Source organism: Rana temporaria, assembly GCF_905171775.1.
Source record: "Rana temporaria chromosome 2 unlocalized genomic scaffold, aRanTem1.1 chr2p, whole genome shotgun sequence".
Lineage (NCBI taxonomy): Eukaryota > Metazoa > Chordata > Amphibia > Anura > Ranidae > Rana > Rana temporaria.
Window position 1 is genome coordinate 324,264 of NW_024404418.1, and position 22,260 is coordinate 346,523.

Below are 22,260 nucleotides of genomic sequence, written 5' to 3' on the forward strand. Positions count from 1 at the left end.
CGGGCCTTCCTTTATCAAGATACACCACAGGCCTTCCTTTATCCAGATACACCACATCTACAGACCTTCCTTTATCCAGATACACCACGTCTACGGGCCTTCCTTTATCTAGATACACCACGTCTACGGGCCTTCCTTTATCCAGATATACTACGTCTACGGGCCTTCCTTTATCTAGATACACCACGTCTACGGGCCTTCCTTTATCCAGATATACTACGTCTACGGGCCTTCCTTTATCTAGATACACCACGTCTACGGACCTTCCTTTATCCAGATACACCACGTCTATGGGCCTTCCTTTATCTAGATACACCACATCTACGGACCTTCCTTTATCTAGATACACCACGTCTACGGGCCTTCCTTTATCTAGATTCACCACGTCTACGGACCTTCCTTTATCCAGATACACCACGTCTACGGGCCTTCCTTTATCTAGATACACCACATCTACGGACCTTCCTTTATCTAGATACACCACATCTACAGGCCTTCCTTTATCCAGATACACCACGTCTACGGGCCTTCCTTTATCCAGATACACCACGTCTACGGGCCTTCCTTTATCTAGATACACCACGTCTACGGGCCTTCCTTTATCCAGATACACCACATCTACAGGCCTTCCTTTATCTAGATACACCACATCTACGGGCCTTCCTTTATCTAGATACACCACGTCTACGGGCCTTACTTTATCTAGATACACCACATCTACGGGCCTTCCTTTATCTAGATACACCACGTCTACGGACCTTCCTTTATCTAGATACACCACGTCTACGGACCTTCCTTTATCTAGAAACACCACGTCTACAGACCTTCCTTTATCCAGATACACCACATCTACGGGCCTTCCTTTATCCAGATACATCACGTCTACAGACCTTCCTTTATCCAGATACACCACGTCTACAGACCTTCCTTTATCCAGATACACCACGTCTACGGACCTTCCTTTATCTAGATACACCACATCTACAGGCCTTCCTTTATCTAGATACACCACGTCTACGGACCTTCCTTTATCTAGATACACCACGTCTACAGACCTTCCTTTATCTAGATACACCACGTCTCCGGGCCTTCCTTTATCCAGATACACCACGTCTACGGGCCTTTCTTTATCCAGATACACCACATCCACAGGTCTTCCTTTATCTAGATACACCACAGACCTTCCTTTATCTAGATACACCACATCTACGGACCTACCTTTATCTAGATACACCACATCTACGGGCCTTCCTTTATCTAGATACACCACGTCTACGGGCCTTCCTTTATCTAGATACATCACGTCTACGGGCCTTCCTTTATCTAGATACACCACGTCTACGGGCCTTCCTTTATCTAGATACACCACGTCTACGGGCCTTCCTTTATCTAGATACACCACATCTACGGGTCTTCCTTTATCTAGATACACCACATCTACAGACCTTCCTTTATCTAGATACACCACATCTACGGGCCTTCCTTTATCTAGATACACCACGTCTACGGACCTTCCTTTATCTAGATACACCACGTCTACGGACCTTCCTTTATCTAGATACACCACAGACCTTCCTTTATCTAGATACACCACGTCTACGGACCTACCTTCATCTAGATACATCACGTCTACGGGACTTCCTTTATCTAGATACATCACGTCTACGGGCCTTCCTTTATCCAGATACACCACGTCTACGGGCCTTCCTTTATCTAGATACACCACATCTACGGGCCTTCCTTTATCTAGATACACCACGTCTACGGGCCTTCCTTTATCTAGATACACCACATCTACGGGCCTTCCTTTATCCAGATACACCACGTCTACGGGCCTTCCTTTATCTAGATACACCACATCTACGGGTCTTCCTTTATCTAGATACACCACATCTACGGGCCTTCCTTTATCTAGATACACCACATCTACGGGTCTTCCTTTATCTAGATACACCACGTCTACGGGCCTTCCTTTATCCAGATATACCACGTCTACGGGCCTTCCTTTATCCAGATACACCACATCTACGGGCCTTCCTTTATCCAGATACACCACATCTACGGACCTTCCTTTATCTAGATACACCACAGACCTTCCTTTATCTAGATACACCACGTCTACGGACCTACCTTTATCTAGATACACCACGTCTACGGACCTACCTTTATCTAGATCAGGCCTGGGCAAACTCGGCCCTCCAGCTGTTTTGAAACTACAAGTCCCATGAGACATTGCAAGACCCTGACAATCACAGGCATGACTCCTAGAGGCAGAGGCATGATGGGATTTGCAGTTTCACCACAGCTGGAGGGCCGAGATTGCCCACCCCTGATCTAGATACATCACGTCTACAGGCCTTCCTTTATCCAGATACACCACATCTACAGGCCTTCCTTTATCTAGATACACCACGTCTACGGACCTACCTTTATCTAGATACATCACGTCTACGGGCCTTCCTTTATCCAGATACACCACATCTACGGGCCTTCCTTTATCTAGATACACCACATCTACAGGCCTTCCTTTATCTAGATACACCACGTCTACGGGCCTTCCTTTATCCAGATACACCACATCTACGGGCCTTCCTTTATCCAGATACACCACATCTACAGGCCTTCCTTTGTCTAGATACACCACATCTACGGGCCTTCCTTTATCTAGATACACCACGTCTACAGACCTTCCTTTATCCAGATACACCACGTCTACGGACCTTCCTTTATCTAGATACACCACGTCTACAGACCTTACTTTATCCAGATACACCACGTCTACGGGCCTTCCTTTATCCAGATACACCACATCTACAGACCTTCCTTTATCTAGATACACCACGTCTACAGACCTTCCTTTATCTAGATACACCACGTCTACGGGCCTTCCTTTATCTAGATACACCACATCTACGGGCCTTCCTTTATCTAGCTACACCACATCTACGGGCCTTCCTTTATCCAGATACACCACATCTACGGGCCTTCCTTTATCTAGATACACCACGCCTACAGACCTTCCTTTATCTAGATACACCACGTCTACGGGCCTTCCTTTATCTAGATACACCACATCTACAGGCCTTCCTTTATCTAGATACACCACGTCTACGGGCCTTCCTTTATCCAGATACACCACGTCTACAGGCCTTCCTTTATCTAGATACACCACATCCACAGACCGGTCGTTAGTTTCCCGTTTTATATATCTTGGCTTTTTTTTTCTCCAGTCAGTAAACTCTCCATAAAAATGAGGACTGACGGTCTGGCTATAACCTGGCTAAGTTCTTTGAGGACTCTCGGGTGTAAGCCATCTGGTCCTGGTGATAAGATTTTTAAGTCTTTTTAGACACCGGCTTCTGTTGGCCACAAAGGTATATTCTGTGACGTGTAACTAACAGTACAGTCCTGGTTGTTCTACTCCTCCTTTTCCTTTGTAACTCAGAAGAATGCATTTTAGCAAAGTTGCCTTCTCTTTGTCACTTGTAACCAACTTCCCGGATCATCCCTTATGGGGCCAATGTGCTCTGACCTCCCACTCATACTGTTAATATAATTAATCATTTTTGGGGATTTTGTTTTTACTCTCTTCTGCTCCGCTATGTGTCTCTTGTGGCCTATTTTAGCTGCCCTGATTGCGCTTTTACGTTTCTTATTGCATTCCTTGTAGTATTGGAATGCTGCCAATGACCCCCCAGCCTTATATTTTTAAGGGCCATTTTTATATGCATTTTTATGCTACAGCTTCACCCCCAGGTTTAACCTTGGCTCTTTATTTGTTGCCCATTGGAATGTACTGGCTAATCCTAGTGCTAGGATTGGCGTCACTGTGTACGATGTATGTATATGTACTGGCTAATCCTAGTGCTAGGATTGGCATCACTGTGTACGATGTATGTATATGTACTGGCTAATCCCAGTGCTAGGATTGGCATCACTGTGTACGATGTATGTATATGTACTGGCTAATCCCAGTGCTAGGATTGGCATCACTGTGTACGATGTATGTATATGTACTGGCTAATCCTAGTGCTAGGATTGGCATCACTGTGTACGATGTATGTATATGTACTGGCTAATCCCAGTGCTAGGATTGGCATCACTGTGTACGATGTATGTATATGTACTGGCTAATCCTAGTGCTAGGATTGGCATCACTGTGTACGATGTATGTATATGTACTGGCTAATCCTAGTGCTAGGATTGGCATCACTGTGTACGATGTATGTATATGTACTGGCTAATCCTAGTGCTAGGATTGGCATCACTGTGTACGATGTATGTATATGTACTGGCTAATCCTAGTGCTAGGATTGGCGTCACTGTGTACGATGTATGTATATGTACTGGCTAATCCTAGTGCTAGGATTGGCATCACTGTGTACGATGTATGTATATGTACTGGCTAATCCTAGTGCTAGGATTGGCGTCACTGTGTACGATGTATGTATATGTACTGGCTAATCCTAGTGCTAGGATTGGCATCACTGTGTACGATGTATGTATATGTACTGGCTAATCCTAGTGCTAGGATTGGCATCACTGTGTACGATGTATGTATATGTACTGGCTAATCCCAGTGCTAGGATTGGCATCACTGTGTACGATGTATGTATATGTACTGGCTAATCCTAGTGCTAGGATTGGCATCACTGTGTACGATGTATGTATATGTACTGGCTAATCCTAGTGCTAGGATTGGCATCACTGTGTACGATGTATGTATATGAACTGGCTAATCCCAGTGCTAGGATTGGCATCACTGTGTACGATGTATGTATATGTACTGGCTAATCCTAGTGCTAGGATTGGCGTCACTGTGTACGATGTATGTATATGTACTGGCTAATCCTAGTGCTAGGATTGGCGTCACTGTGTACGATGTATGTATATGTACTGGCTAATCCCAGTGCTAGGATTGGCATCACTGTGTACGATGTATGTATATGTACTGGCTAATCCTAGTGCTAGGATTGGCATCACTGTGTACGATGTATGTATATGTACTGGCTAATCCTAGTGCTAGGATTGGCATCACTGTGTACGATGTATGTATATGTACTGGCAAATCCTAGTGCTAGGATTGGCGTCACTGTGTACGATGTATGTATATGTACTGGCAAATCCTAGTGCTAGGATTGGCGTCACTGTGTACGATGTATGTATATGTACTGGCTAATCCTAGTGCTAGGATTGGCGTCACTGTGTACGATGTATGTATATGTACTGGCTAATCCTAGTGCTAGGATTGGCGTCACTGTGTACGATGTATGTATATGTACTGGCAAATCCCAGTGCTAGGATTGGCATCACTGTGTACGATGTATGTATATCTACTGGCTAATCCTAGTGCTAGGATTGGCGTCACTGTGTACGATGTATGTATATGTACTGGCTAATCCTAGTGCTAGGATTGGCGTCACTGTGTACGATGTATGTATATGTACTGGCTAATCCTAGTGCTAGGATTGGCATCACTGTGTACGATGTATGTATATGTACTGGCTAATCCTAGTGCTAGGATTGGCATCACTGTGTACGATGTATGTATATGTACTGGCAAATCCTAGTGCTAGGATTGGCGTCACTGTGTACGATGTATGTATATGTACTGGCTAATCCTAGTGCTAGGATTGGCGTCACTGTGTACGATGTATGTATATGTACTGGCTAATCCTAGTGCTAGGATTGGCATCACTGTGTACGATGTATGTATATGTACTGGCTAATCCTAGTGCTAGGATTGGCATCACTGTGTACGATGTATGTATATGTACTGGCTAATCCTAGTGCTAGGATTGGCGTCACTGTGTACGATGTATGTATATGTACTGGCTAATCCCAGTGCTAGGATTGGCATCACTGTGTACGATGTATGTATATGTACTGGCTAATCCTAGTGCTAGGATTGGCGTCACTGTGTACGATGTATGTATATGTACTGGCTAATCCTAGTGCTAGGATTGGCGTCACTGTGTACGATGTATGTATATCTACTGGCTAATCCTAGTGCTAGGATTGGCGTCACTGTGTACGATGTATGTATATGTACTGGCTAATCCTAGTGCTAGGATTGGCGTCACTGTGTACGATGTATGTATATGTACTGGCTAATCCTAGTGCTAGGATTGGCATCACTGTGTACGATGTATGTATATGTACTGGCTAATCCTAGTGCTAGGATTGGCATCACTGTGTACGATGTATGTATATGTACTGGCAAATCCTAGTGCTAGGATTGGCGTCACTGTGTACGATGTATGTATATGTACTGGCTAATCCTAGTGCTAGGATTGGCGTCACTGTGTACGATGTATGTATATGTACTGGCTAATCCTAGTGCTAGGATTGGCATCACTGTGTACGATGTATGTATATGTACTGGCTAATCCTAGTGCTAGGATTGGCATCACTGTGTACGATGTATGTATATGTACTGGCTAATCCTAGTGCTAGGATTGGCGTCACTGTGTACGATGTATGTATATGTACTGGCTAATCCTAGTGCTAGGATTGGCGTCACTGTGTACGATGTATGTATATGTACTGGCTAATCCTAGTGCTAGGATTGGCATCACTGTGTACGATGTATGTATATGTACTGGCTAATCCTAGTGCTAGGATTGGCATCACTGTGTACGATGTATGTATATGTACTGGCTAATCCCAGTGCTAGGATTGGCATCACTGTGTACGATGTATGTATATGTACTGGCTAATCCTAGTGCTAGGATTGGCGTCACTGTGTACGATGTATGTATATGTACTGGCTGATCCTAGTGCTAGGATTGGCATCACTGTGTACGATGTATGTATATGTACTGGCTAATCCTAGTGCTAGGATTGGCATCACTGTGTACGATGTATGTATATGTACTGGCTAATCCCAGTGCTAGGATTGGCATCACTGTGTACGATGTATGTATATGTACTGGCCAATCCCAGTGCTAGGATTGGCATCACTGTGTACGATGTATGTATATGTACTGGCTAATCCTAGTGCTAGGATTGGCATCACTGTGTACGATGTATGTATATGTACTGGCTAATCCTAGTGCTAGGATTGGCATCACTGTGTACGATGTATGTATATGAACTGGCTAATCCCAGTGCTAGGATTGGCATCACTGTGTACGATGTATGTATATGTACTGGCTAATCCCAGTGCTAGGATTGGCATCACTGTGTATGATGTATGTATATGTACTGGCTAATCCTAGTGCTAGGATTGGCGTCACTGTGTACGATGTATGTATATGTACTGGCTAATCCTAGTGCTAGGATTGGCATCACTGTGTACGATGTATGTATATGTACTGGCTAATCCTAGTGCTAGGATTGGCATCACTGTGTACGATGTATGTATATGTACTGGCTAATCCCAGTGCTAGGATTGGCGTCACTGTGTACGATGTATGTATATGTACTGGCTAATCCTAGTGCTAGGATTGGCGTCACTGTGTACGATGTATGTATATGTACTGGCTAATCCTAGTGCTAGGATTGGCGTCACTGTGTACGATGTATGTATATGTACTGGCTAATCCTAGTGCTAGGATTGGCATCACTGTGTACGATGTATGTATATGTACTGGCTAATCCCAGTGCTAGGATTGGCATCACTGTGTACGATGTATGTATATGTACTGGCTAATCCTAGTGCTAGGATTGGCGTCACTGTGTACGATGTATGTATATCTACTGGCTAATCCTAGTGCTAGGATTGGCGTCACTGTGAACGATGTATGTATATGTACTGGCTAATCCTAGTGCTAGGATTGGCGTCACTGTGTACGATGTATGTATATGTACTGGCTAATCCCAGTGCTAGGATTGGCGTCACTGTGTACGATGTATGTATATGTACTGGCTAATCCTAGTGCTAGGATTGGCGTCACTGTGTACGATGTATGTATATGTACTGGCTAATCCTAGTGCTAGGATTGGCGTCACTGTGTACGATGTATGTATATGTACTGGCTAATCCTAGTGCTAGGATTGGCATCACTGTGTACGATGTATGTATATGTACTGGCTAATCCTAGTGCTAGGATTGGCATCACTGTGTATGATGTATGTATATGTACTGGCTAATCCCAGTGCTAGGATTGGCATCACTGTGTACGATGTATGTATATGTACTGGCTAATCCTAGTGCTAGGATTGGCGTCACTGTGTACGATGTATGTATATGTACTGGCTAATCCCAGTGCTAGGATTGGCGTCACTGTGTACGATGTATGTATATGTACTGGCTAATCCCAGTGCTAGGATTGGCATCACTGTGTACGATGTATGTATATGTACTGGCTAATCCTAGTGCTAGGATTGGCGTCACTGTGTACGATGTATGTATATGTACTGGCTAATCCTAGTGCTAGGATTGGCATCACTGTGTACGATGTATGTATATGTACTGGCTAATCCTAGTGCTAGGATTGGCGTCACTGTGTACGATGTATGTATATGTACTGGCAAATCCCAGTGCTAGGATTGGCATCACTGTGTACGATGTATGTATATGTACTGGCTAATCCTAGTGCTAGGATTGGCGTCACTGTGTACGATGTATGTATATGTACTGGCTAATCCCAGTGCTAGGATTGGCATCACTGTGTACGATGTATGTATATGTACTGGCTAATCCTAGTGCTAGGATTGGCGTCACTGTGTACGATGTATGTATATGTACTGGCTAATCCCAGTGCTAGGATTGGCGTCACTGTGTACGATGTATGTATATGTACTGGCTAATCCTAGTGCTAGGATTGGCGTCACTGTGTACGATGTATGTATATGTACTGGCTAATCCTAGTGCTAGGATTGGCGTCACTGTGTACGATGTATGTATATGTACTGGCTAATCCTAGTGCTAGGATTGGCATCACTGTGTACGATGTATGTATATGTACTGGCTAATCCTAGTGCTAGGATTGGCATCACTGTGTATGATGTATGTATATGTACTGGCTAATCCCAGTGCTAGGATTGGCATCACTGTGTACGATGTATGTATATGTACTGGCTAATCCTAGTGCTAGGATTGGCGTCACTGTGTACGATGTATGTATATGTACTGGCTAATCCCAGTGCTAGGATTGGCGTCACTGTGTACGATGTATGTATATGTACTGGCTAATCCCAGTGCTAGGATTGGCATCACTGTGTACGATGTATGTATATGTACTGGCTAATCCTAGTGCTAGGATTGGCGTCACTGTGTACGATGTATGTATATGTACTGGCTAATCCTAGTGCTAGGATTGGCATCACTGTGTACGATGTATGTATATGTACTGGCTAATCCTAGTGCTAGGATTGGCGTCACTGTGTACGATGTATGTATATGTACTGGCTAATCCTAGTGCTAGGATTGGCGTCACTGTGTACGATGTATGTATATGTACTGGCTAATCCTAGTGCTAGGATTGGCGTCACTGTGTACGATGTATGTATATGTACTGGCTAATCCTAGTGCTAGGATTGGCGTCACTGTGTACGATGTATGTATATGTACTGGCTAATCCTAGTGCTAGGATTGGCGTCACTGTGTACGATGTATGTATATGTACTGGCTAATCCCAGTGCTAGGATTGGCATCACTGTGTACGATGTATGTATATGTACTGGCTAATCCCAGTGCTAGGATTGGCGTCACTGTGTACGATGTATGTATATGTACTGGCTAATCCTAGTGCTAGGATTGGCGTCACTGTGTACGATGTATGTATATGTACTGGCTAATCCTAGTGCTAGGATTGGCATCACTGTGTACGATGTATGTATATGTACTGGCTAATCCTAGTGCTAGGATTGGCGTCACTGTGTACGATGTATGTATATGTACTGGCTAATCCTAGTGCTAGGATTGGCGTCACTGTGTACGATGTATGTATATGTACTGGCTAATCCCAGTGCTAGGATTGGCATCACTGTGTACGATGTATGTATATGAACTGGCTAATCCCAGTGCTAGGATTGGCGTCACTGTGTACGATGTATGTATATGTACTGGCTAATCCCAGTGCTAGGATTGGCGTCACTGTGTACGATGTATGTATATGTACTGGCTAATCCTAGTGCTAGGATTGGCGTCACTGTGTACGATGTATGTATGTATGTTTGAGGAAGACAGATTTCGAGATCCTTAATGTAATCCTTTCTGGCTGACAGATACTCCCCCCGAGGTGAATGCCGCACTTGCTGAGTTGGGTTATCAGAGTTTTCGTCCAGGGCAGGAAGAGGCCGTCATGAGGATTATGTCCGGTAAGACTGGTACCTGCACTGGGGGTTTTGCAGCATTTTCCTCGTCTGTCTTGGGGTACAGGCTGCGGATTCATCCGTGGCAGTGTTCTATCCGTTCCATAAAGCTGCCTCCTGTCTTCTCACCAACCATCTTTGCTATTTCAGGTCTGTCCTCCCTGGTAATCCTCTCCACAGGAATGGGGAAATCGCTGTGTTATCAGCTACCAGCATATTTGTATGCAAAGAGGTCTTCGTGCATCACGTTGGTTATATCACCGCTAGTATCACTGATGGATGACCAGGTAACGTTTCCACTGAGCATTGTGCTAAAAGAGTTCCTTTCCAGCTGTGTTATACACCTTGCACAGTATGGCCAGGATTTTCCCGCGGTGTATTGTTTTATGTACGGGAAAATATTAGCAATGGGAGAATGGGCTCAGAGTCTGAAGAGATGATAAAGCTGGGAGGGGTGAATAGCGGTGAAAGGTCTCCGGGCCTGGACAGCTGAATTGAGGCGATGGGGCTCCAGGTCTGGGCGATTGGAGGCGATGGGGCTCAAGGTCTGGGCGATTGGAGGCGATGGGGCTCAAGGTCTGGGCGATTGGAGGCGATGGGGCTCCAGGTCTGGGCGATTGGAGGTGATGGGGCTCCAGGTCTGGGCGATTGGAGGTGATGGGGCTCCAGGTCTGGGCGATTGGAGGTGATGGGGCTCCAGGTCTGGGCGATTGGAGGTGATGGAGCTCCAGGTCTGGGCGATTCGAGGTGATGGGGATCCAGGTCTGGGCGATTGGAGGTGATGGAGCTCCAGGTCTGGGCGATTGGAGGCGATGGGGCTCCAGGTCTGGGCGATTGGAGGCGATGGGGCTCCAGGTCTGGGCGGGGTGATTGGGGATGATGGGGCTCCAGGTCTGGGCGAGGTGATGGGGCTCCAGTTCTGGGCGAGGTGATGGGGCTCCAGTTCTGGGCGGGGTGATTGGGGGTGATGGGGCTCCAGGTCTGGGCGGGGTGGTTGGGGGTGATGGGGCCCCAGGTCTGGGCGGGGTGGTTGGGGGTGATGGGGCTCCAGGTCTGGGCAGGGTGATTGGAGGTGATGGGGCTCCAGGTCTGGGCGGGGTGGTTGGGGGTGATGGGGCTCCAGGTCTGGGCGGGGTGATTGGGGGTGATGGGGCCCCAGGTCTGGGCGGGGTGGTTGGGGGTGATGGGGCTCCAGGTCTGGGCGGGGTGGTTGGGGGTGATGGGGCCCCAGGTCTGGGCGGGGTGATTGGAGGTGATGGGGCTCCAGGTCTGGGCAGGGTGATTGGAGGTGATGGGGCTCCAGGTCTGGGCGGGGTGATGGGGCTCCAGGTCTGGGCGGGGTGGTTGGGGGTGATGGGGCTCCAGGTCTGGGCGGGGTGGTTGGAGGTGATGGGGCTCCAGGTCTGGGCGGGTTGGTTGGAGGTGATGGGGCTCCAGGTCTGGGCGGGTTGGTTGGAGGTGATGGGGCTCCAGGTCTGGGCGGGTTGGTTGGAGGTGATGGGGCTCCAGGTCTGGGCGATTGGAGGCGATGGGGCTCCAGGTCTGGGCGATTGGAGGCGATGGGGCTCCAGGTCTGGGCGGGGTGATTGGGGATGATGGGGCTCCAGGTCTGGGCGAGGTGATGGGGCTCCAGTTCTGGGCGAGGTGATGGGGCTCCAGTTCTGGGCGGGGTGATTGGGGGTGATGGGGCTCCAGGTCTGGGCGGGGTGGTTGGGGGTGATGGGGCTCCAGGTCTGGGCGGGGTGGTTGGGGGTGATGGGGCCCCAGGTCTGGGCGGGGTGGTTGGGGGTGATGGGGCTCCAGGTCTGGGCAGGGTGATTGGAGGTGATGGGGCTCCAGGTCTGGGCGGGGTGGTTGGGGGTGATGGGTCTCCAGGTCTGGGCGGGGTGGTTGGGGGTGATGGGGCTCCAGGTCTGGGCGGGGTGATTGGGGGTGATGGGGCTCCAGGTCTGGGCGGGGTGGTTGGGGGTGATGGGGCCCCAGGTCTGGGCGGGGTGGTTGGGGGTGATGGGGCTCCAGGTCTGGGCAGGGTGATTGGAGGTGATGGGGCTCCAGGTCTGGGCGGGGTGGTTGGGGGTGATGGGGCTCCAGGTCTGGGCGGGGTGATTGGGGGTGATGGGGCCCCAGGTCTGGGCGGGGTGGTTGGGGGTGATGGGGCTCCAGGTCTGGGCGGGGTGGTTGGGGGTGATGGGGCCCCAGGTCTGGGTGGGGTGATTGGAGGTGATGGGGCTCCAGGTCTGGGCAGGGTGATTGGAGGTGATGGGGCTCCAGGTCTGGGCGGGGTGATGGGGCTCCAGGTCTGGGCGGGGTGGTTGGGGGTGATGGGGCTCCAGGTCTGGGCGGGGTGGTTGGAGGTGATGGGGCTCCAGGTCTGGGCGGGTTGGTTGGAGGTGATGGGGCTCCAGGTCTGGGCGGGTTGGTTGGAGGTGATGGGGCTCCAGGTCTGGGCGGGTTGGTTGGAGGTGATGGGGCTCCAGGTCTGGGCGATTGGAGGCGATGGGGCTCCAGGTCTGGGCGATTGGAGGCGATGGGGCTCCAGGTCTGGGCGGGGTGATTGGGGATGATGGGGCTCCAGGTCTGGGCGAGGTGATGGGGCTCCAGTTCTGGGCGGGGTGATTGGGGGTGATGGGGCTCCAGGTCTGGGCGGGGTGGTTGGGGGTGATGGGGCTCCAGGTCTGGGCGGGGTGGTTGGGGGTGATGGGGCCCCAGGTCTGGGCGGGGTGGTTGGGGGTGATGGGGCTCCAGGTCTGGGCAGGGTGATTGGAGGTGATGGGGCTCCAGGTCTGGGCGGGGTGGTTGGGGGTGATGGGGCTCCAGGTCTGGGCGGGGTGGTTGGGGGTGATGGGGCTCCAGGTCTGGGCGGGGTGGTTGGGGGTGATGGGGCTCCAGGTCTGGGCGGGGTGATTGGGGGTGATGGGGCCCCAGGTCTGGGTGGGGTGGTTGGGGGTGATGGGGCTCCAGGTCTGGGCGGGGTGGTTGGGGGTGATGGGGCCCCAGGTCTGGGCGGGGTGATTGGAGGTGATGGGGCTCCAGGTCTGGGCAGGGTGATTGGAGGTGATGGGGCTCCAGGTCTGGGCGGGGTGATGGGGCTCCAGGTCTGGGCGGGGTGATGGGGCTCCAGGTCTGGGCGGGGTGGTTGGAGGTGATGGGGCTCCAGGTCTGGGCGGGTTGGTTGGAGGTGATGGGGCTCCAGGTCTGGGCGGGTTGGTTGGAGGTGATGGGGCTCCAGGTCTGGGCGGGTTGGTTGGAGGTGATGGGGCTCCAGGTCTGGGCGGGTTGGTTGGAGGTGATGGGGCTCCAGGTCTGGGCGGGGTGATTGGAGGTGATGGGGCTCCAGGTCTGGGCGGGGTGGTTGGAGGTGATGGGGCTCCAGGTCTGGGCGGGTTGGTTGGAGGTGATGGGGCTCCAGGTCTGGGCGGGTTGGTTGGAGGTGATGGGGCTCCAGGTCTGGGCGGGTTGGTTGGAGGTGATGGGGCTCCAGGTCTGGGCGGGTTGGTTGGAGGTGATGGGGCTCCAGGTCTGGGCGGGTTGGTTGGAGGTGATGGGGCTCCAGGTCTGGGCGGGTTGGTTGGAGGTGATGGGGCTCCAGGTCTGGGCGGGTTGGTTGGAGGTGATGGGGCTCCAGGTCTGGGCGGGGTGGTTGGAGGTGATGGGGCTCCAGGTCTGGGCGGGTTGGTTGGAGGTGATGGGGCTCCAGGTCTGGGCGGGTTGGTTGGAGGTGATGGGGCTCCAGGTCTGGGCGGGTTGGTTGGAGGTGATGGGGCTCCAGGTCTGGGCGGGGTGATTGGAGGTGATGGGGCTCCAGGTCTGGGCGGGTTGGTTGGAGGTGATGGGGCTCCAGGTCTGGGCGGGTTGGTTGGAGGTGATGGGGCTCCAGGTCTGGGCGGGGTGGTTGGAGGTGATGGGGCTCCAGGTCTGGGCGGGTTGGTTGGAGGTGATGGGGCTCCAGGTCTGGGCGGGGTGATTGGAGGTGATGGGGCTCCAGGTCTGGGCGAGGTGATGGGGCTCCAGGTCTGGGCGAGGTGATGGGGCTCCAGGTCTGGGCGAGGTGATGGGGCTCCAGGTCTGGGCGAGGTGATGGGGCTCCAGGTCTGGGCGGGGTGATTGGAGGTGATGGGGCTCCAGGTCTGGGCGAGGTGCTTATACTATTCATTCCACCCCTTGTAGGTTTCTGGTCTCCCCTCTAATCTGAAAGCCGTGTGTATACACTCCAACATGACAAAAGCTCAGCGAGAAGCGGCTGTAGAGAAGGTGAGGTCTCCTATGTATTGTGCCCAGTCAGGGTCTCCTATGTATTGTGCCCAGTCAGGGTCTCCTATGTATTGTGCCCAGTCAGGGTCTCCTATGTATTGTGCCCAGTCAGGGTCTCCTATGTATTGTGCCCAGTCAGGGTCTCCTATGTATTGTGCCCAGTCAGGGTCTCCTATGTCTTGTGCCCAGTCAGGGTCTCCTATGTCTTGTGCCCAGTCAGGGTCTCCTATGTATTGTGCCCAGTCAGGGTCTCCTATGTCTTGTGCCCAGTCAGGGTCTCCTATGTATTGTGCCCAGTCAGGGTCTCCTATGTATTGTGCCCAGTCAGGGTCTCCTATGTATTGTGCCCAGTCAGGGTCTCCTATGTCTTGTGCCCAGTCAGGGTCTCCTATGTATTGTGCCCAGTCAGGGTCTCCTATGTATTGTGCCCAGTCAGGGTCTCCTATGTCTTGTGCCCAGTCAGGGTCTCCTATGTCTTGTGCCCAGTCAGGGTCTCCTATGTCTTGTGCCCAGTCAGGGTCTCCTATGTATTGTGCCCAGTCAGGGTCTCCTATGTCTTGTGCCCAGTCAGGGTCTCCTATGTCTTGTGCCCAGTCAGGGTCTCCTATGTCTTGTGCCCAGTCAGGGTCTCCTATGTATTGTGCCCAGTCAGGGTCTCCTATGTATTGTGCCCAGTCAGGGTCTCCTATGTATTGTGCCCAGTCAGGGTCTCCTATGTATTGTGCCCAGTCAGGGTCTCCTATGTATTGTGCCCAGTCAGGGTCTCCTATGTATTGTGCCCAGTCACGGTCTCCTATGTATTGTGCCCAGTCAGGGTCTCCTATGTATTGTGCCCAGTCAGGGTCTCCTATGTATTGTGCCCAGTCAGGGTCTCCTATGTCTTGTGCCCAGTCAGGGTCTCCTATGTCTTGTGCCCAGTCAGGGTCTCCTATGTCTTGTGCCCAGTCAGGGTCTCCTATGTATTGTGCCCAGTCAGGGTCTCCTATGTATTGTGCCCAGTCAGGGTCTCCTATGTATTGTGCCCAGTCAGGGTCTCCTATGTATTGTGCCCAGTCAGGGTCTCCTATGTCTTGTGCCCAGTCAGGGTCTCCTATGTATTGTGCCCAGTCAGGGTCTCCTATGTATTGTGCCCAGTCAGGGTCTCCTATGTATTGTGCCCAGTCAGGGTCTCCTATGTCTTGTGCCCAGTCAGGGTCTCCTATGTATTGTGCCCAGTCAGGGTCTCCTATGTATTGTGCCCAGTCAGGGTCTCCTATGTATTGTGCCCAGTCAGGGTCTCCTATGTATTGTGCCCAGTCAGGGTCTCCTATGTATTGTGCCCAGTCACGGTCTCCTATGTATTGTGCCCAGTCACGGTCTCCTATGTATTGTGCCCAGTCAGGGTCTCCTATGTATTGTGCCCAGTCAGGGTCTCCTATGTCTTGTGCCCAGTCAGGGTCTCCTATGTATTGTGCCCAGTCAGGGTCTCCTATGTATTGTGCCCAGTCAGGGTCTCCTATGTCTTGTGCCCAGTCAGGGTCTCCTATGTATTGTGCCCAGTCAGGGTCTCCTATGTATTGTGCCCAGTCAGGGTCTCCTATGTCTTGTGCCCAGTCAGGGTCTCCTATGTCTTGTGCCCAGTCAGGGTCTCCTATGTCTTGTGCCCAGTCAGGGTCTCCTATGTATTGTGCCCAGTCAGGGTCTCCTATGTATTGTGCCCAGTCAGGGTCTCCTATGTATTGTGCCCAGTCAGGGTCTCCTATGTATTGTGCCCAGTCAGGGTCTCCTATGTATTGTGCCCAGTCAGGGTCTCCTATGTATTGTGCCCAGTCAGGGTCTCCTATGTATTGTGCCCAGTCAGGGTCTCCTATGTATTGTGCCCAGTCAGGGTCTCCTATGTATTGTGCCCAGTCAGGGTCTCCTATGTATTGTGCCCAGTCAGGGTCTCCTATGTATTGTGCCCAGTCAGGGTCTCCTATGTCTTGTGCCCAGTCAGGGTCTCCTATGTATTGTGCCCAGTCAGGGTCTCCTATGTATTGTGCCCAGTCAGGGTCTCCTATGTCTTGTGCCCAGTCAGGGTCTCCTATGTATTGTGCCCAGTCAGGGTCTCCTATGTCTTGTGCCCAGTCAGGGTCTCCTATGTATTGTGCCCAGTCAGGGTCTCCTATGTATTGTGCCCAGTCAGGGTCTCCTATGTCTTGTGCCCAGTCAGGGTCTCCTATGTCTTGTGCCCAGTCAGGGTCTCCTATGTATTGTGCCCAGTCAGGGTCTCCTATGTATTGTGCCCAGTCAGGGTCTCCTATGTATTGTGCCCAGTCAGGGTCTCCTATGTATTGTGCCCAGTCAGGGTCTCCTATGTCTTGTGCCCAGTCAGGGTCTCCTATGTCTTGTGCCCAGTCAGGGTCTCCTATGTATTGTGCCCAGTCAGGGTCTCCTATGTATTGTGCCCAGTCAGGGTCTCCTATGTATTGTGCCCAGTCAGGGTCTCCTATGTATTGTGCCCAGTCAGGGTCTCCTATGTATTGTGCCCAGTCAGGGTCTCCTATGTATTGTGCCCAGTCAGGGTCTCCTATGTCTTGTGCCCAGTCAGGGTCTCCTATGTCTTGTGCCCAGTCAGGGTCTCCTATGTATTGTGCCCAGTCAGGGTCTCCTATGTATTGTGCCCAGTCAGGGTCTCCTATGTATTGTGCCCAGTCAGGGTCTCCTATGTATTGTGCCCAGTCACGGTCTCCTATGTATTGTGCCCAGTCACGGTCTCCTATGTATTGTGCCCAGTCAGGGTCTCCTATGTATTGTGCCCAGTCAGGGTCTCCTATGTATTGTGCCCAGTCAGGGTCTCCTATGTATTGTGCCCAGTCAGGGTCTCCTATGTCTTGTGCCCAGTCAGGGTCTCCTATGTATTGTGCCCAGTCAGGGTCTCCTATGTATTGTGCCCAGTCAGGGTCTCCTATGTATTGTGCCCAGTCAGGGTCTCCTATGTATTGTGCCCAGTCAGGGTCTCCTATGTATTGTGCCCAGTCAGGGTCTCCTATGTATTGTGCCCAGTCAGGGTCTCCTATGTATTGTGCCCAGTCAGGGTCTCCTATGTATTGTACATGATCCTCGCCATCCTCCTTGTAGGGGGTTCTAGTCCCCTGAGTGTCCTCTTCAGTGGAGGAGACAAGCACTTTGAGTGGAAGGTTCTAGATAAAGTCGGCTTTTTCATAATGCTGTAATGGTAATAGAACCCGGGGACAGACATTTTTGGGGTTCTTTTTTACATACAGGAGGTGTATTTTTCTGATAAGGGCCCCCTAAGGCTTTGCTGTACCATGTTTCTGGTCGGGTATACAGAACTGATTTCCCTCCATGTAAATGATTTGGTCTTTTCAGGTAAAACAAGGCAAGGTGCATGTGCTGCTCCTTTCACCGGAGGCTCTGGTTGGTGGAGGTCGGTCAGGATCCAGTTGTTTGCCCCCTGCTGACCAGCTCCCCCCAGTGGCCTTTGCATGTATAGATGAAGTTCACTGTGTCTCGGAGTGGTCCCACAACTTCCGGCCTTGTTACCTTCGGCTGTGTAAAGTGAGTATGAACGTTGTCTCCTCTGAGGTGGAAAGGAGTCCTGGAACTCATCAGTCAGGACCTCACACACGGTTCCTGCTTTTCTTCTCAGGTTCTTCAGGAACGCCTCGGTGTTCGGTGTCTTCTTGGCCTCACAGCCACGGCCACCCTGAGTACCGCTCAAGATGTAGCCCGTCACCTTGGGGTGTTGGACATCGGCAAGATGCCTCTGCGGCTGGCAGCTGTACCTCCTAATTTACACCTCTCTGTGTCCATGGACCAAGACCGGGACAAGGTGACGACATTGTGTTCCTGTTCTTGCTGGGGGTGGGGGGTGGGGGGATTTAATTATATCATGATGACTGGAAAAGGCTTCCTTTTTTCCTCCTTGAACCTCTCCCCTCTTGCCTTACCTTGTACCTCTTTCACCATTGGTTTATCTCTACTCTTGACTCACCTTGTGCCTCTGCCCTTTCCTGCCCAACCTGGCGCCTCTCCTGGCTCACCTTTTTTATGCTTCTCCTCTCTCCCACATTACTTCACGCCTATCCCCCTACTCTTGCGCCTCGCCCTGTTCCCTTTCTCGCGCCTCGCCCTGTTCCCTTTCTCGCGCCTCGCCCTGTTTCTCCTTGCGCCTCGCCATGTTCCCTTTCTCGTGCCTCGCCCTGTTCCTCCTTGCGCCTCGCCCTGTTTCTAGTCCCCATTGCGCCTCACCTTGTTCCTCTTCCCCCCCCCCCCCCCCCCTTGCGCCTCGCCTTGTTCCTCCTTCCCCCTTGCGCCTCGCCTTGTTCCTCCTTCCCCCTTGCGCCTCGCTTTGTTCCTCCTTCCCCCTTGCGCCTCGCCTCGTCCCTCTTCCCCCTTGCGCCTCGCCTTGTTCCTCCTTCCCCCTTGCGCCTCGCCTTGTTCCTCCTTCCCCCTTGCGCCTCGCTTTGTTCCTCCTTCCCCCTTGCGCCTCGCTTTGTTCCTCCTTCCCCCTTGCGCCTCGCCTTGTTCCTCCTTCCCCCTTGCGCCTCGCCTTGTTCCTCCTTCCCCCTTGCGCCTCGCCTTGTTCTTCTTCCCCCTAGCGCCTTGCCTCATGCCTATCTCTCCTCCTGCCTCACCCAGAGGGTTCTCCCATTACTCATCTCACAGGTCTCCTGTCCCCTCATCTGCCCCACCTGTCACTTTTTTTTTTTCTTTTTAAGGCTCTCGTTACACTCCTAAAAGGTGACCGTTTTGGTTGTCTGGATTCTGTCATCATCTATTGCACACGAAGGGAGGAGACTCAGCGCTTGGCAGCGATGCTTCGTACGTGCCTGCAGGGGGTGATAGTGACTCGCACAGCAGAGGAGAATGAGTCGGAGAAGTATGACAGGAAGAAGGCACTGGGTAAGAATACGATGGTTTCTGGTCACTATCATTAATATGAGGTGACCAGGAAATCTCATTTGGATGTTCTAATTTCTTCTTCTGCAGCAAGGAAGAAGATTCGCCGCCCACTGAAGTGGATGGCGGATACGTACCATGCAGGGTTGTCAGCTGCTGAGCGCCGGAGGGTGCAGAACAACTTCATGAGCGGTCAGCTTCGAATCGTCGTGGCTACTGTGGCATTTGGGATGGGTCTGGATAAAGCCGACGTTGGAGGGATCATCCATTACAATATGCCTAAAAACTTTGAGAGCTATGTCCAGGAGATTGGCAGAGCTGGGCGAGACGGCAAGGATGCCCACTGTCACTTCTTCCTAGACCCCAATGTAAGTCTTACTATACAAAACACATGAAAAGATTCCTATTGGGCCTCATTTACATTACAGACATTTCTGAGCCTCTGCTTCTATTTCTACCACTGACCAATTGCTGGACTGCAGAATTATTTGTCTTCAGAAGGGTTGAGGGTCCTTTAGGTGTCACGTTATAGTGAAGGATCAGAGATTTCATTGTCTTCAGAAGGGTTGGGGGTCCTTTAGGTGTCACGTTATAGTGAAGGATCAGAGATTTCATTGTCTTCAGAAGGGTTGGAGGTCCTTCAGGTGTCACGTTATAGTGAAGGATCAGAGATTTCATTGTCTTCAGAAGGGTTGGGGGTCCTTCAGGTGACACGTTATAGTGAAGGATCAGAGATTTCATTGTCTTCAGAAGGGTTGGAGGTCCTTCAGGTGTCACGTTATAGTGAAGGATCAGAGATTTCATTGTCTTCAGAAGGGTTGGGGGTCCTTTAGGTGTCACGTTATAGTGAAGGATCAGAGATTTCATTGTCTTCAGAAGGGTTGGGGGTCCTTCAGGGGTCACGTTATAGTGAAGGATCGGATCAGAGATTTCATTGTCTTCAGAAGGGTTGGGGGTCCTTCAGGTGTCACGTTATAGTGAAGGATCAGAGATTTCATTGTCTTCAGAAGGGTTGGAGGTCCTTCAGGAGTCACGTTATAGTGAAGGATCAGAGATTTCATTGTCTTCAGAAGGGTTGGAGGTCCTTCAGGTGTCACGTTATAGTGAAGGATCAGAGATTTCATTGTCTTCAGAAGGGTTGGGGGTCCTTCAGGTGACACGTTATAGTGAAGGATCAGAGATTTCATTGTCTTCAGAAGGGTTGGAGGTCCTTCAGGTGTCACGTTATAGTGAAGGATCAGAGATTTCATTGTCTTCAGAAGGGTTGGGGGTCCTTCAGGTGACACGTTATAGTGAAGGATCAGAGATTTCATTGTCTTCAGAAGGGTTGGGGGTCCTTTAGGTGTCACGTTATAGTGAAGGATCAGAGATTTCATTGTCTTCAGAAGGGTTGGAGGTCCTTCAGGTGTCACGTTATAGTGAAGGATCAGAGATTTCATTGTCTTCAGAAGGGTTGGGGGTCCTTCAGGTGTCACGTTATAGTGAAGGATCAGAGATTTCATTGTCTTCAGAAGGGTTGGGGGTCCTTTAGGTGTCACATTATAGTGAAGGATCAGAGATTTCATTGTCTTCAGAAGGGTTGGAGGTCCTTCAGGAGTCGCGTTATAGTGAAGGATCAGAGATTTCATTGTCTTCAGAAGGGTTGGGGGTCCTTCAGGAGTCATGTTATAGTGAAGGATCAGAGATTTCATTGTCTTCAGAAGGGTTGGGGGTCCTTCAGGGGTCACGTTATAGTGAAGGATCAGAGATTTCATTGTCTTCAGAAGGGTTGGAGGTCCTTCAGGTGTCACGTTATAGTGAAGGATCAGAGATTTCATTGTCTTCAGAAGGGTTGGAGGTCCTTCAGGTGTCACGTTATAGTGAAGGATCAGAGATTTCATTGTCTTCAGAAGGGTTGGGGGTCCTTTAGGTGTCACGTTATAGTGAAGGATCAGAGATTTCATTGTCTTCAGAAGGGTTGGGGGTCCTTCAGGGGTCACGTTATAGTGAAGGATCAGAGATTTCATTGTCTTCAGAAGGGTTGGAGGTCCTTCAGGTGTCACGTTATAGTGAAGGATCAGAGATTTCATTGTCTTCAGAAGGGTTGGGGGTCCTTTAGGTGTCACGTTATAGTGAAGGATCAGAGATTTCATTGTCTTCAGAAGGGTTGGGGGTCCTTCAGGGGTCACGTTATAGTGAAGGATCGGATCAGAGATTTCATTGTCTTCAGAAGGGTTGGGGGTCCTTCAGGTGTCACGTTATAGTGAAGGATCAGAGATTTCATTGTCTTCAGAAGGGTTGGAGGTCCTTCAGGAGTCACGTTATAGTGAAGGATCAGAGATTTCATTGTCTTCAGAAGGGTTGGAGGTCCTTCAGGTGTCACGTTATAGTGAAGGATCAGAGATTTCATTGTCTTCAGAAGGGTTGGGGGTCCTTCAGGTGACACGTTATAGTGAAGGATCAGAGATTTCATTGTCTTCAGAAGGGTTGGAGGTCCTTCAGGTGTCACGTTATAGTGAAGGATCAGAGATTTCATTGTCTTCAGAAGGGTTGGGGGTCCTTCAGGTGACACGTTATAGTGAAGGATCAGAGATTTCATTGTCTTCAGAAGGGTTGGGGGTCCTTTAGGTGTCACGTTATAGTGAAGGATCAGAGATTTCATTGTCTTCAGAAGGGTTGGAGGTCCTTCAGGTGTCACGTTATAGTGAAGGATCAGAGATTTCATTGTCTTCAGAAGGGTTAGGGGTCCTTTAGGTGTCACATTATAGTGAAGGATCAGAGATTTCATTGTCTTCAGAAGGGTTGGAGGTCCTTCAGGAGTCACGTTATAGTGAAGGATCAGAGATTTCATTGTCTTCAGAAGGGTTGGGGGTCCTTCAGGAGTCA

At 50.5% G+C, this 22,260-nt stretch overlaps 1 protein-coding gene across 4 annotated transcripts in view; it reads left to right on the forward strand.

Annotated features, from left to right (window-relative positions):
* RECQL4 (RecQ like helicase 4) overlaps positions 1-22,260 on the forward strand; it is a 75,049-nt gene that overhangs the window by 18,870 nt on the left and 33,919 nt on the right. For all 4 annotated transcript variants that reach the window (XM_040334180.1, XM_040334182.1, XM_040334183.1 and 1 more), the window contains 7 exons: positions 10,174-10,266; positions 10,411-10,547; positions 14,428-14,511; positions 17,863-18,051; positions 18,143-18,325; positions 19,215-19,398; positions 19,486-19,763. In XM_040334180.1, coding sequence (XP_040190114.1) covers positions 10,174-10,266; positions 10,411-10,547; positions 14,428-14,511; positions 17,863-18,051; positions 18,143-18,325; positions 19,215-19,398; positions 19,486-19,763 — 1,148 coding nt within the window. The remainder of the gene's footprint in view (positions 1-10,173; positions 10,267-10,410; positions 10,548-14,427; positions 14,512-17,862; positions 18,052-18,142; positions 18,326-19,214; positions 19,399-19,485; positions 19,764-22,260) is intronic.